We start from the raw sequence: 15819 nt of genomic DNA, 5'->3' as shown, positions 1-15819 counted from the left end.
AAGGACTGGTGCCCCCTCCAGGGTGTATTCCCACCTTGCGCCCAATGATTCCAGGTAGGCTCTGGACCCACCGCGACCCTGAACTGGATAAGGGTTACAGATAATGAATGAATATTATTAATTCCAAATAAACATTACCTCAGCAAAGACAGTCATTTAAAAATAGACAATTAGTTATTTTAATGTAATTTTATTTGAATTAACATTCTTCTTACATGTTATATAAAAATAATTAATATATTACATGCACAAATGCATCCATTATTTAGAAGCAGTCTTATATTGTGTTGTCACACAGTTTAATTGTTTAAGCTGCAATTCCATAAATGAAAACACCCAGCACTGTGCATACACCTTAGCATCTAAAAAACGTGTGTTTAACAATGGAGTAAGCTTTGTTCTAATTATAAAAATATACAAACAAACAATCTAGTGTAATTGTGTGTAAAAGAGCATACAACTGCATTTGTAGATGAAAAAATTCTAACAAATAGAACTAAACAAACCGTGCATTGTAATTATTGCATGAAAGGGTGTTTATTTTTAGCCAAATCTAAATCTCTTTATTTACAGTTACCATCCAACACCTTTTAATCTAACGAAACCTTCATTAAACCAATTCAGTGGCTGCAGATTCAACTGAACAAATCCTTCAGTGAGTAGCGCGCAGAAACTACACCTGTATTCTTATGTAAACATTTCAATAACTTTTATAAAAAACATTGTTATTGTGCTTGTTATTTATGTCAATTCTACTGTTAAATATTTTATGTTTAGTAAAACACATTGCATACATTTTCCTAACTGCTACAATATATAAACAGTACTGTATATTTGTGATAAACCTATATTGGATAAAACTGAAATAATGCCTGTTTACAAAAGCTTGGGCACCCCGTTCAAAATGCATAATATTATTTGTTTAACTTAACAATAGGAATAAATAAAACTAATGTGCCATGTAAATTAACATTTTGTGCAATGTGTTAAAGTCAGATGAACAATTTAAGGGCAGCTGTGGCAGCAGTAGCCTAGGGTTATAGAAGTGGACTTGGTGCCGTAAGGTCACCGATTTGTTCCCCACGACTGGCAGGAAAATTGTGGTGGGAGGAGGATTGAAGGAACATCACCGTCCTTCTTCCTCAATCCACGGCTGAGGTGGCCTTGATTAAGGGAACTAACCCAAAACTGCTCCCAAAAGTGCTGGGGATGGCTGTCTGCTGCTCTGGATGTGTGCATGTTCACTGCCTTTTGTGCACTAACGTGTGTGTGGGTGGAGGTGTGTTCACTGCCATGGACGGGTTAAATACAGAAGACACTTTTCTTTGTACATAGTGCAATATTATTGGCAGAAGAATGCCATAAAGGGATCTAGAAACATGTTAATGAGAAAACCAACATGCAATTTTACAAGGGGTGCTCAAACTTTTGCCATTTTAGCAGACAGTATATATATATAAACACAATATAAAATATATCTAGTGTTACCTGGTGGCCCAAAGCTGTAGTTTATTTGAAGATATACTTTAGAAATGTGGACCAAAATCTCTCAAATCTGCCTTAACAGTTAAAAACGTTCCTTTAAATGCCTGCAAATCTAAAAGCCACTTAAAAAGGGACCATTTCACATTAATTGCAGTGTATCTGGAGAGGTTTAACCATTTCACAACCACCAACAGCTCACCTATAAACAGTGCAAGCAACGAAGAGCAACTGTGTCTTCACACAACTCCAAATGACAACATTAACTCGATTAGTCAAGACATTCCTGTGAAACTCAATCCTGCTTCTGTGCATTTAAATCTGGTGCCCTGTACTTCTAAGAAGTGTGAGCCTGCAAAGGAGCAGTGTGAATAACTCCAGGGACAGATTAATAAAAGGCTGAGTGCAGGGGGCAGAACCTGACCTTTCTGAGCTCAGTGTAAATCTCAGGTCCAAGCTCAAACTGCAGGGCTCCGACTACCGTCCCTATAATTCAAGTCAGTAGCTGGAGCTATTCCAGTCCCAGTGTCAGGTTTGAGGGTTCTGAAGCATCTAAGGGTGGATCCCTCAGTTAAAGCCTGATCAAGATGGATTAGAGGGAATCTGCCAGAGCTCAGTGTCACTGTCAAATCACACAAAGCACTGGTGTCATTACTCAACACCCTTTAGCAAATGACTCAGAGGGGGATGATCATGGAGACAGTCACTCCAACAAAGCAAAACATTCTCCAAACATTTGAGACCCTACATTATCACAAGTCACCTACATTCGACAGAAACATTAGGGTATGCGAGCATTGTCTTGGCTCGGCCAGTGACGAGAGTATCCTCGACCCGAGTGGCCCAACATAACTATTCATGCACAGCAATCACCTTCTCATAAATATCTTCTAATAAATATCACAGTGCTTATTGAAGTAGAGATGTTCTTTTTCAGAGTTTTGTCCAAAAACGTCTAAATTACAGAGGTCCCATTTGTTGACAGTTGATTCTAGACCCATGTCTCACCAGTGAACGGACTCAGGCTAAATTTACTTAAAGGAGGCTCGGACAGCCCTGCCCTTCAGCGGCTGAGGAGGGCGGAAGTTGTTCTCCATCCGTTTCCGCTCTTCTTCCTCTTCTCCATTAAAAAGAAGCATCCTGAACTTCCCCATCTACAGCCAGGTGAAAGATAGCACCCAGAGAACAAGAAAAGCATCAGAAAAGGCAAGGAATTAACAGTTTGGAAAAAATCTCTCCCTCTTCTTTTTTTAAACTGACATTAAAAAGTTGATACTATTAAATTTATAAGTTGTAGAGTAATACAGCCCACTAGATTAGACTGCAAAAGTCAATATAAAAGACTGACATCACTCATCACAAGAGGTATCTACAAACATATAGACTAAGAGCACTATTAGGAGGATGCTCTGCTCTTTAACAAGTTGCTGTGTTTGGTTAAAGTGTCCCAAACTGCTCTGTATCCTCTGGCCATAGGAGGCGAGCTCAGTAAAATGCCATCCCTAATACTCTTACGTAACACAGATCTTTACTGCCTGCCGAGCATCTCCACAGGTTTTCACAAGTATGAGAGTAAAGCCAGTGCACATCACTCATGCTAATCTGTAAAGGTTAAAGGATTTGAGACGCAGTCTGGAAACACAGGGACCCAGGAACAGGGCTTAGGCTACAGACACACACTAGATCTATACTGAAAACATGCATAGCATGGAGATGGGACACTCATCGATCATCAAAACAGATGAATATAGACCAGTTCCTCTTACACCACTGGGTCAGTTTAAAACTAGTGTGGCATTTAAAATCAGAGAATAATGTCACTACATTGATTTTGAAACAAAACCTCGGATTTTCACAAAGGTTACAGGAGCAGAACAATATTTAACTTTAATGTGAGGTTATAAAAGGTGTTTACTGGAGCACTCCTATTGGCCTTTAAGAAAAGTTTGCTAAAATGAATGGTGGTTGTAGCACTCAAGAATAGTAACCCTTGGGAACACACACACTAAATATATAAATAAATTACATTGTTAAAACACTAACTAGAAGAGCAGACTCATGAAATCTGCTCAAACAATGACTTCAACGTCGCATTAATACCAGGAACACTAAACAGAGCCAAATGCATGAATATAAACCCATTATCCATTGTCTGAGTACAGCCTCCACGTCTTGGTAGTCGCTGGAAATTTCCATAAACAAGAAAAACGACAACAAAATGTATTTACAGAGGTCGGTTTCCAGATGCGCCAACAGTGAATCACACGGAAACTTTCTGCCAATTCTAGAGGTTTCTCTAGAGAATTCATAACCATTTTAGTGCTTAATCACTAACACTTCCTGGTTAGCTCCAGAGGAACTGACTAATGTTGCTTGGCCTTTTTGCCTGGATACTACAGAGAATATTTATATATAAATAAATAAATAAAAAAAATCCTGATTGGGTAAGAGGTTTAAAAAGTGTGACACTTGTTTTCAGGTCAAATTTAACACTGAATATTACGGCAATACTTGTAAAATATGAACACAAAGCATGATGACTGTATTTAATAAAAATCTTAATCAGATCATAATCATCCAACCTTAAGTAAAACAACCCTTTCCTGAAAGAAGACAATGTGACTGAGTCAGAGGTGACGACATGATACTAGCTCAGAGAACGTGAAACCTGGCCACAAATACATGAAACAAAAATTGCACAACAGAGAGGTGATAAAGAATCTACACACAAAGGAGAGCACAAGACTGTAGTGTCTCTTACATTAACACAAAGTAGATTTACTGTGATAAAGATTTGTTCAATCATTTCTAAAAGTGACTAAATAACACACACACACACACACACCATGATATCTGATAACCAGTGGAAATTCACATCAATACCATTTTCTTACCACAGTTGTGTGTAAAATTGCTGTACTCAGGTGTAAATGAATAAAGGCCTGCAGGTGTGTGGAGTCAAAAACCCACCTGTTTCTCTGAGACTACAATAGGTTCAGCCAGAACGATCCACGTGACACTTTCATACAGGGGGGGAGTGGTCAGTGACCCGGGGTAGGTCCAGTAGTTCAGATTACGGGGCAAGAGGCACTTGGGGTTAAAGTCTCTGAAATCGGCAACAGTTCCCTTAAAAAAGTAAAAATAAATACATACACACACATACATTGTTTGTGTTATATATATGATATAGTAATCATCAAGGTCAAAGTGTTGTTTTTCAGGACGTTTAAAATGGTCACGTTAAGTACATAAAAATTACCTTGAATTTAACCATATACAGGGCATCTGTTATCGTATGTAGACCTCTGTGTTCATCTCCTGTCTGAATAACCACAGTACAACAACAAGTCATCGTCATGTGGCATAAAGGACATGAAGGACATGGCCATTGATGGAACAAAATGTTATGAATCTCACACAAGCAGTAAATCACTGAAGTTGAGTAAATTTTATTATGGACGTGAGAAAAGAGAAGAGGGGCTCCAACCTCCAGAAAGATGCCCAACACAGCCAAACCATCAGGAGCAGCAACGGCCTCTCCAAACGAACTGTAACGAGCAGCGTTCCAGTGTACGAGATGTAGCTGAAGGAACAGAGGAAGAGGGTTTAGAAAAGGCTCGCAAAATAGCAAAATCTGTCAGCTGGTGTAGGTTGTGATTTCAGATCCTGTTGATGACAGGAGAGTTTCATGACTCCTGTTTTATCAGCGCTCTCTATAATATTGGGCTTATTTATCTGCATGTAGAGGTAGTTACGAACAGTTAAATAATAAAGGAACCACAAATAAATAAATAAAAACAAATGAATCATTGTACTAGCGGAGTTTGAGCTCCCCACAGATGAACTGACTGGGCTTTTCTTGATGATTCATGAAGTTGTTCAGTTCTCTAGGAAAACTACCCATACTCATCATGATGCAACATGATCACAATACAAACAGCACTCAGTCACACTGCCCCCTCAAGCACCGAGGCTGTTTTTAGCTTCTGTCTGTGCTCTCACCTCCGATGCGTAGGTTTTCCCACTGACTGTGTGTTCAGAGCCGTGGCAGCCTTTCCCTCCCCAGTGAAAATGGAATTGTTTGAGTCGATACGCGCCTTCCAAGGGGCCCCCCTGGATCACTGTCACGACAGAAGGGAAGATCAGATGGCGATTAGATACTCAGAGCTCAGCAGATAAGGATGCAGGGCTCCTGCATGTCTAATGTACAACCTATAGTGTAACTCACCAGGTCAGAAATGGAAAGCTACTGGGATTGAGGGTCTCCCTGTTTATATTTATAACATGTAAAGCACTAAATGCTGCCCGCGTGCCTACAGTGTGGGATGAGCTGGAGTGGGTTTGGAGTCAAAACTAATTGTCCAACATGTAGTCAGAGGATAGGTTTTACAAACTACAACCACCAACTGACACTTTTAATATCAGAAGAAACGTTGGCTGAGGAGGTATACACATTTTTGACCAAATTAAAGACTACGTAAATGTGACAATTGGTCATTTTAGACAACATCCTCCTGACTAGCTGAGAATTAAGCAAAATAATAAGGTCTAAAAGGTCTTGTGTCCACTTCTCTGTCCAGTCTCTCCTTATAAAGTTTCACCTCTGGTATGGAAGTGTGTGTGTGTGTGTGTTTTCCTTCCTTATTGCTATTTGTTACATAACCAGAATTATAACTTTACCTGAAATACTGACACATGCAAAAAACTCAGCGCAATAATTACACAAGAGACATGTGGTCAGACGCTGGCAGAAGTGAAATTACATTGCATCAGCTAAAATCATGATGTGGCAGTGGCATTGTGTTGTGTGTGTTGTGCGCTTTTTTTTTTTTTTTTTTTTTTTTTTTTTAAATAAAATCGAATATTTACTGCAGATAATTACCCTCTCAAAACAGACAAGCACTCAAATCTTAATTTATTCACTTAGTCCATTTTAAAAGATGTATTATTTTGGCGGCCAGTGCCGACTGCCCAGTAATCTGAATAAAAAAAAAACCTGCTGGCAAGAGGAAGTACTCTTATGTTTCAACCACAGGGAAGGCATCATTTACTGCACTGATGAAGCGTGCACTGCATCTATCTGTAATTCTATTTAAGAGAAAACGGTTATAAAATGTTATCTGGTTCACACTGGAATGACAATACAATTCAATTAATACTAATATATATATATATATTTATTTAAGCATTAATTTAATTGTATTGTATATATATTTAAAAGGACAACACGTCTGATGTTCAGTATTATATCCTCCAAACTCTGCAGTTTCAAAGCATGCATCAAACAAATACATTATACAATCACTGGGAATCCCTGGAGCATCAGCTAGTCCTGACAGCTAACCTAGCTACTGATCTGTACGCTAGTAAATACATTCAAGCTATGACTAATATTACTCTTAACTCATGTTTATAAATAATAATAATAATAATAATAATAATAAACCCAGAAAGTAGAGGTTCGGTCTTCATACAGCAAGATTAAACAAGTCCAGAAGTCTACCTTAAAGCAGTTTGTTAAAGGATCCGTTCACCTTCAGTACACATCAGAATAGGAGTATTTACTACTGCAGTAACACTGTTAATTTTGACTAAAGTACGTCTTTAACAAGAAACATTTAACCTTTACCTCCACCTTCAATTTAAACTACATTATTTAATGTACACCATATGATGCCCTCTTTATTATCAGATTATTAAAATTAAAGCAGGGTGTAAGAGGATGCTGACATGGAAACTGCACTGACAGTTCCTCTAAAAACAAAAGAACTGTGTTTGTTTATAGTAAAATCCAGTCAAACTACCGCAAGCATTACCTCTTTTGTTTGTCCATATGAAAATCAGTTCTATGTAAAAATCCATGGGTCTAGTGCAGAAGCAATACTACATTTAACCCCAACGAATGTCATTCATTCAACCAGTCATTTCCCTAGTGTTCCGGGGAGTCAGTGCCTGTGGTGAGTTATGAGATGTTATCTTCACTACCATTAAAACCATCTCACCTTGACTCAAGGCTAAAAATAACCAGCTCTCACATACAGAGCTGGGGCAATCCTCTGGCTCTGCTCAACACTCTATTAAACGCCATAATGTTTCCTGAACAGAACACATGCCCTCATCCCACCAACCTGATCTGTCATCCGCGTCGTCAAACTCCACCACCACTGAGTGGCCGTTGTTGGAGATGTTGATGGAGGTGCAGTTGTCGTAGTTAAGAGAGATTGGCGGCAGCTTGCTGTCAAACTGCGCTTCTTCGGGAACGATGTTAATGGGGGACTGGCGGGGGCCCTCAGCGATAGGGTACTCTTTGTACCATGCAGAAGGACCTGCAGAGATAGTAGGAAAACGTGTTTGTCTAAACATGTCAATGGATATCAGTTATGAAATTGTAGCCGACGATCCATTGTTAACTGCAAACATGGCACTTTGTTTCTCAAGTATTTAAATACAAGACTCAGCTGACCACATTAGACACACATACACTGCTCTAGCTCAAATAAACAAACACTACTCACTGCTGCCCTCTACAGCTTCTACATCACAAGTTAGAAGTTTATTAGCTTTAATACCTGCAATAATGTAAAGATTATGGCAGGCCTAGTAGCAAGTCAGAAGAAAGTAATACCTTATTGTATAGTTAGTATTGTAATAGTTAACCCTTTAAACCACAGTCACTCTGAAGGTCTGATACTGTGCCCTGTGAGCTACTGTGTAACTCCTTTGTGTGTGCGAACAAACAGCACCAATAAAGTCCCCTATTCGGATTAAAACCTACAACAATCAGCCATAACATTACTACCACCACCATGTTTCTACACTCACCGTCCACAAGCACTTTGTAGTTCACAATTGCACTAGGTAGGTATTATTTTTTTTAACACAGGTTGGACTATCCTTTGTCTAGAAGTGACACTGAGTGGTTTAAAAACTCCTGCAGCACTGCTGTGTCTAATCCACTCGTACCACCACAACGCAGACCTGTAATGGACTAATATGGTCTAATAGTAGAACTATAAAGTGAAACTATGGACGGTGGAGATGATAAAATAGACAATAAGTGTAGAAACAAGGATTTGTGTGTGTGTGTGCGTGTGTGTGTGTGTACAAAGAAACATTTAGAAAATTGCCAGCTTTCAATACATTTTGTTTAAAAGACTTTTTGACTGGTCAGTTCACTACACATCAAACTGAGTAACATTTCACACAGCACCACAATGTAAGTAAAGAGGATTAATTAAACTCTCTTTGCAATTTCATAATCTCATTCATTGCACACTTTAGTGTCTTCTCTGCCTTAACCTCAACACACCTGAGTCCACTCAGCAGTGAATCAGGAGCCCTGCAGAACAGACATGCTGGAGCAGGGACCTGGAAACACTGCTCAACAAATACTCTTTTAAAGAACCCAGCACCAAAGGCCAGTGGAGCAGTGGGTTCAGGTGCTGCTCATCTGAGACTAATGTAGCAACCTTGCCTTTGCCTTCTCAGGTTCAACCTGGCTCAAAGACAAACCCTGTTCAGGCTGTAGTTATTCCTGTAAGGACTCTCTAATCTCTCATTAACCTGAGAGTCATTTAAGAACTACAACACTGCCCTGAAGTTTCTCAAATGAATGAGTCCAACCTGGGCCACCTCAAATAAACTCACTCACATTTAAGAGCTCAGGCACCAGCTCATATGGATGTCTATAAGAGTCTAAAACAACTGGACACTGCTTACCATCGTCCTCCCCATATCCCCACTGATGGCCAGTCATGGCAGTGCCCAGGTGCTGGACAAAAGGCAGAAGGAAAGTACAGAGGAGTGGAAGAGACTCTCCTTCCTGGAGTGGCGGGAAGTGAATGAACACACTCACTTCTGGAGGTGTAGGAATTTCTAAAGCCAGGCTCCTCCAGCAGCAGTGGGAGGTGAAGCATGTCACCACTCCTCCTCCACAGCTGAATGAAGCAGAGGAGGCTGGGTTAGAGTTTAATTCCTCCCTCTCAATTGGATCCTTCAAGATTAGGGAGGGGCTAGTCAGCAGACTTTCCATGAGGACAGATGTCTTAAACTGAACTTTATACAGCTAACATTATATGAATCAAAACAGCATAACAGAAATAATTGAAAAATCTTTAGGTACATTAGTGTTTATATATATAAGTTTGGGCATCCCTGATCAAATTAAACTCTTGATTATATTAAAAATAAATCTGTTATTAATCAATAAATAAATAAAAATTTATTTCTGTTGATTATATTAATTATTATAATATAATAATCTTTGTTTGTATAACACCTTTCATACATAAATACAGATCTATGTGCTTTACAGAAATTGTTTAAACAAAAAATATGAAAGTGTAAACACTATTCTATACTCGCTAATGAGACATTTAAAAGCTTGGTTACTCTTTATTTGCTGAATGTAAACATTAGCGGAAAAAACATGAACAAGACAATAAAGGACCATGTGTGAATGGCTACAATATATAATTATTTCATTGTCTGAAACTACTTATTCACTTCAGGGTCGCGGTGGGTCCGGAGCCTACCTGGAATCACTAGGTGAAAAGCAGGAACACACCCTGGAGGGGGCGCCAGTCCTTCACAGGGTGACACACACTCACATGTTTACTAATACACTCACACCTACGGACACATTTGAGTCGACAATCCACCTACCAATGTGTGTTTTTGGACTGTGGGAGGAAACCAAAGCACCCGGAGGTAACCCACGCAGACACGGGGAGAACACACCACACTGCTCACAGACAGTCACCCGGAGGAAACCCACGCAAACACGGGGAGAACACACCACACTCCTCACAGACAGTCACCCGGAGGAAACCCACGCAGACACGGAGAGAACACACCACACTCCTCACAGACAGTCACCCGGAGGAAACCCACGCAAACAGGGAGAACACACCACACTCCTCACATTCAGTCACCCGGAGGAAACCCACGCAAACACAGGGAGAACACACCACACTCCTCACAGACAGTCACCCGGAGAAAACCACGCAAACAGGGAGAACACACTACACTCCTCACAGACAGTCACCAGGAGGAAACCCACGCAGACACAGGGAGGACACACCACACTCCTCACAGACATCACCCAGAGGAAACCCACGCAGACACAGGGAGAACACACCACACTCCTCACACACAGTCACCCGGAGGAAACCCATGCGGACACAGGGAGAACACACCACACTCCTCACAGACAGTCACCCGGAGGAAACCCAAACAGATACAGACAGAACACACGACACTCCTCACAGACAGTCACCCGGAGGAAACCCACACAGATACAGACAGAACACACGACACTCCTCACAGACAGTCACCCAGAGGAAACCCACACAGATACAGACAGAACACACCACACTCCTCACAGACAGTCACCCGGAGGAAACCCACACAGACACAGGAAGAACACACCACACTCCTCACAGACAGTCACCCAGAGGAAACCCACACAGATACAGACAGAACACACCACACTCCTCACAGACAGTCACCCGGAGCGGGACTCAATCCCACAACCTCCATGTCCCTGGAGCTATGTGACTACACCACCGTCCCTACAATATATTAATTTGCTGTAACTTTATGCTCAAATACCTGAATATCTACCATGGTATCACAGTCACACAGGGACAGTGTTGCAACCTCCTTCCTGCTCACATTGCAGCTAACCCTGTAATGTGTAATATTACGTTTCTCAGGTTGTAAATCACACTCATCTGTCTCACCTTTTATGATTCTTTATCTTTTTTTTTTACACAAAAGGTGACAGTCACTTCTCTAAAATGATAGTTCAATTGATCACTCATTCACTGTTATCTCAGCTCAGAGCAGTGGTCCTAAAATGTCAGTGTCAAGTCCAGTTTAGTCATAACCAGCTACACCTGGGAATTAAGCCTGTTACATTTTACATAACTGCCTGCTCACAATTATTTGAGATGACAACAATTATTTCCACATTTTTGTGGATTTCACTTCAAATAAACAGACTGTAATATGAAGGCTTCTTGAGTTTCAAAAGTGGACTTTTGTTCTAATGTTTAACCAGGTGGTAGAACGTTTTAAGGCCCTTTTTATGTGCTAGGTATGTAGCTAATCCTAGGTTTTTAGGCATGCTAGCAGAACAACTGCCTATTTCTTTCATATTCTCTACCTCTTCAGAGAAACATGTATGCCACGCTTGACTCTGTAACTCTAGATGTTTTCACATAACTTTACATAAACAAAGTTTCAATATCATGTATTCCAGGAACAGTATGTGTAAGCACGTAGGGAGCACGTTAGCTAACGCTAATACTCAATTCATTCATGTAGAGCGGCTTCATCCTCATCAGTGTAGCAGTTTTCTGGAGCTGCAGAAACACTCAGGGGAAACCCACATAGACACAGAGATAATACACTAAATTCCTCACAATGACCAAAGGAGGATCGAACCCCGGACCCTGAGGCCCTGGAGCTGTGTGGCAGCAACAAAACCTGTCCTAAATGTATTATATTATATGCACAAAGTAATTCATACACAAAAGTCCAACCTTTGCGAATAAAAAAATGGCAAAGAAAAAACTTTCTTTCTGAATACAAGTGTCCACTCTTTTAAAAGTAAATTTAAAGCAGTCCAAATTGAAACCCCATTAGTCACAGTGTCACTGATAATTTCCACCTGAGCGCAGAATTCTTCAGAATTTGGCAAGGAACCCATTCATAAATTATCAATGTCTGTAACACTAGTTAAACCAGGCTGAAAAAGAGTACAAACAGCAGGTAGTACACACTGTTCCCTGGTGTAAATCACGCGTGAAAGCAAAAACAGGAAGCTATTATATATATATAAATATGAAAAGGTTTGTGTAACCTTAGGTTTTACAAGTGTTTGCAAACAATCCTGGGAAATGTTGGAAGCTGCCACAGATCCCGTGCTGGGCTTGATGACAATTTGTTCTTATTTTCAGTAAAGTTGTCTTGACCGAGTCACATCTTTTCAGACCCACAACAGTTTTTTTTTTTTTTTTAAGTGGCTAGAAAGACCAAACCTTTAGGAGATATTTTCATTGTAATCTCTGACTTTTGCACAGCATTGTACAATACAGTGTGCTTTAGATAAAGCAAGATACTTACAATATCTGTTTGATTTGCTCAAAGGTTCTGAGATCAAACTGACTGTTAAAATTGCAGGATGAGATTTCTCTGCTGGATGGTTTACGGGGACTAAACAGAAGCTCTGCAATTACACACAAAATTGATGACATCACATGGTCTCAATATCTCACAGCAGACAGTCTTTCTGCTGGAGTGTGCAGTAATTTGCAAAATCTGCTGATCACTATTATAAAGGCAGAGTGACTGTCTGGTTGTTCCACAATGTCATAACTTAGGGCGCCATCTAGTGGCAGATTAAAGTCTTCATGATGCTGCATCACAAACAGCAAGCCTACTCCTGTTTAATGCCACATGGTTGAACAGAACGTGTAAATTTGGAATTTCACTCATGGTGCAAAATGTCTGAATAAATAAATGATAGACTTCCGTACCCCTGGCGCCTATCATCAACACTGTAAACAAATCAGATGCTAAGTTTCTCTGAAATGGTGCAATTTGTCAGTTGAATTACACAGAAATGAAGAAAACTGGTCAAGTCTTGGTCAAGAATCAATAAAGAGTCATTATAAAACATGACTTAAACAAACCATTTTATTTAACATATCTTCTCGTTTACATTTTACGGTGTGCTTCGTAACTCATCCACTGTAGCTCCTCTGAAGTGCTGTCATGTGAAAGACCAACACTGATGTTTAATGCATATTATAAACCATCTGTAGCAGCAGTCCCTTCTGTGTTTCCTAGCAATATAAAATCAAGGCCCTGCAAAAAAAACAAAAGAAGTGTATTATCTCAAAACTTGCAAAAATCATGCACTGCACACTTTGTAATTACTGGGTGTTTACCTTCCAGTGATGTGGTCTGTCCTTTAATGGGTTTTGTCTGAGGTCGAGTTTTATAAGCCTGCTGAACCCAAGGATTAGCTCATCCTCCAGTGAAGTAATGCTGTTAAACTTCATAAGCAGGACTCGAAGGTTCTCCATTTCTGGAATGCAGATTGAATAAAGCCTGATAAAACTAAATCACCAGCAAGCACAATTAATGCATTCTCTGAGGCATATTAAAAGATTGGAAATATTACAGTGCTATGCTCAACAATATTACACTGACCAACAAATTCAATGCTACTTGAAGGCCAGAATGTCCCTTTAACACATTCTTGATCTCATGCCTGCTGTTCTCATAGATAATAACCCGTTTTCCCCCACATTTTTTGATAAACACATGGTCTACGCTGACACTAATATGTAGGCTATGCATTGGAGATATGACTAACCTGTGAGTGCTTCGGGAATATGTTGAAAGCCATTCTTATTAAAACTGATGAAAACTAGTGACTGTAAATTATTAAAATCCTCTGGAACATCCTGTAGTTTATTATCAGCCAAATTCAACCACTGTAGACCTCTGAGGTTTCCAAGCTGTGGTGGCAAGTTTGTGATTGCATTATTATTTAGACCGAGCTTCTGCAGCTTGGCGAGTTTTCCAATAGATGGAGGTATGGAGACAAGGCCGCAGTCTATGGCCCAGAGCTCTCTGAGTTCTCGCAGCTCTCCCAAGACCTCTGGAAGCACTGATAAAGGATTGCGACTCACTCCCAGGTAGATCAGGTGTTTCAGAGACCCCATGGCAGAAGGAAGCATAGTAAGCTGGTTTCCGTCCAGGACCAGCTCCTGAAGCCTTTCAAGCTGCAGAATCTGCAAAGGTTTATTGGGTCATAGGCAAATATGGGCCAAGAATCACACAGCACAATAATAAGAGGAGAAATATATAAACTTTTTTCTCACTGACATTATGAGGTACCACTTTACAATACTTTTATAAAGCGCTGACAATGATTGTAAATTTATTTTGCTGAAGGCATTTAATCCAGGGGTGGCACAGTTTCAGGGATTGCCGCCCAGTTTAAGGGTCTCAGGGTCTTCTTCGCTTCAAGTCACTGTTTGTGATATGCTTAGTGTGTTCTTATGGTGCCGGAATGGGTTTCCTCCCACAATCTGAAAACACATGTTGGAAAGTAGTACCCGGACTGGTGCCCTCTCCAGGGTGTGCTCCTGCCTTGTGCCCAGTGATACCAGTTAGGCTCCAGACCCACCATGATCCTGATGAGGATGGCGTGTTTACAGTAAAAAAACGGATTAAACTGTAAACACTTTAAAACCAAACTATAGCACTAGTTATAGAATGGATGACAGAGACATATTTCTTACTAAATATAGAACTCATATTATGCTCTACCTTTGAACTTCAGTGCTTATTTACCTTCTTTATCAGTCACCATTATACCCCTCATCAGATATTCATTAGAAAGGTAGCATATCTAAACACACGACCTATTTTATGATGTTCTATTTGGTTTAAGTAAGAGGTAACGTGTTTATAACCTTATTAATACTTTCACACCGCTTAGAACAACTAATGTTATTGTAAAGTGGGACTTAAAATGGTTTATTCACTGACAGACTTCATGTTTTGTTCAGCAGCAGTATCCTACCTCGTCAGGGGGGAGAATGAGGCGGTTGTCATTCACAAAAAGTCTCTTTAAATGTTTTAGTTCAGAAAGTCGCGGCGGCAGGACGACCAGACCACGGTGGCTAATGTTTAACGCCTCGTGCTGCTGTATAAGACATTCTCCAATTATTTCATCTGCATTCATTAAGTCACAAAAACGAAAACAATGTAGCTAACTGGTTATTTATGCTAGCAAATGGACGATAGTGGACTCGGCACAATGCAGCGGTGAGTTGTAGGAGCGGTGTTACCATGGCGACAGCCGCGTAGCTTCCGTCCCCGTTTGTTTACACCTGCTCACTTTTCTGAATACTGGTGAAATAGCTAGCGCTTGAAGCTAGCAAATTTCACCATGGGTTAAAAGTTGGCCTCCAGTTCATATGCCCTTCAGGGTCAGTGGTGGGAGAAGGACGGGGTAAACATAAGGCCAAGTTGACCAGGCGTCCTGAAAACATACATTTTCACTAAGTTATGACAACCGCTACTGCCATACTGGGCTGCTCACATTTATCCGATACAGTAACCCCATCTGTCCGTGTACAAACCCACACAAAGTCAGAGCCCACCTTATTACCCAGCTAGCCCATGGTCAACCTGGGCTGCGCTGACCTAGAAGAATATGGTCGGTTTAAGGATGTCTAATTTTAGTAATGTTTGCACATACTGATTTAATTTAATTTAATTAATTTAATGTATTTTAAGAACAAATTCAGG

The 15819-nt window shown here is 40.3% G+C and overlaps 2 protein-coding genes across 4 annotated transcripts; both read right to left on the bottom strand.

The window, feature by feature from the left end:
- Positions 1–253: 253 nt before the first annotated feature.
- LOC136676755 (carbonic anhydrase 7-like) lies at positions 254–9386 on the bottom strand. The gene is made up of 7 exons (XM_066653960.1): positions 9202–9386; positions 7611–7808; positions 5485–5603; positions 4970–5065; positions 4742–4804; positions 4453–4608; positions 254–2636 (listed from the first exon to the last, which is right to left on the bottom strand). Exons 1-7 carry the CDS (start codon positions 9236–9238, stop codon positions 2514–2516), a joined length of 792 nt encoding a protein of 263 aa, XP_066510057.1. The 5' UTR covers positions 9239–9386; the 3' UTR covers positions 254–2513.
- A 3802-nt stretch (positions 9387–13188) lies between these two features.
- Positions 13189–15637, bottom strand: LOC136676756 (uncharacterized). 3 transcript variants are annotated; one of them, XM_066653963.1, is made up of 5 exons: positions 15611–15637; positions 15089–15211; positions 13871–14291; positions 13440–13579; positions 13189–13356 (listed from the first exon to the last, which is right to left on the bottom strand). In XM_066653963.1, exons 1-5 carry the CDS (start codon positions 15632–15634, stop codon positions 13297–13299), a joined length of 768 nt encoding a protein of 255 aa, XP_066510060.1. In that variant the 5' UTR covers positions 15635–15637; the 3' UTR covers positions 13189–13296. The 3 variants fall into 3 exon arrangements, with proteins under 3 accessions (XP_066510060.1, XP_066510061.1, XP_066510058.1); XM_066653964.1 differs by lacking the exon at positions 15611–15637 and adding an exon at positions 15357–15603; XM_066653961.1 differs by lacking the exon at positions 15611–15637 and having other exon boundaries at positions 15089–15349.
- Between the last annotated feature and the right edge of the window lie 182 nt (positions 15638–15819).

Source organism: Hoplias malabaricus, chromosome X2 (assembly GCF_029633855.1).
Source record: "Hoplias malabaricus isolate fHopMal1 chromosome X2, fHopMal1.hap1, whole genome shotgun sequence".
Taxonomy (NCBI): domain Eukaryota; kingdom Metazoa; phylum Chordata; class Actinopteri; order Characiformes; family Erythrinidae; genus Hoplias; species Hoplias malabaricus.
Note: the sequence above shows the minus strand (reverse complement) of the source record. Positions and strands in the feature narration are given on the sequence as shown.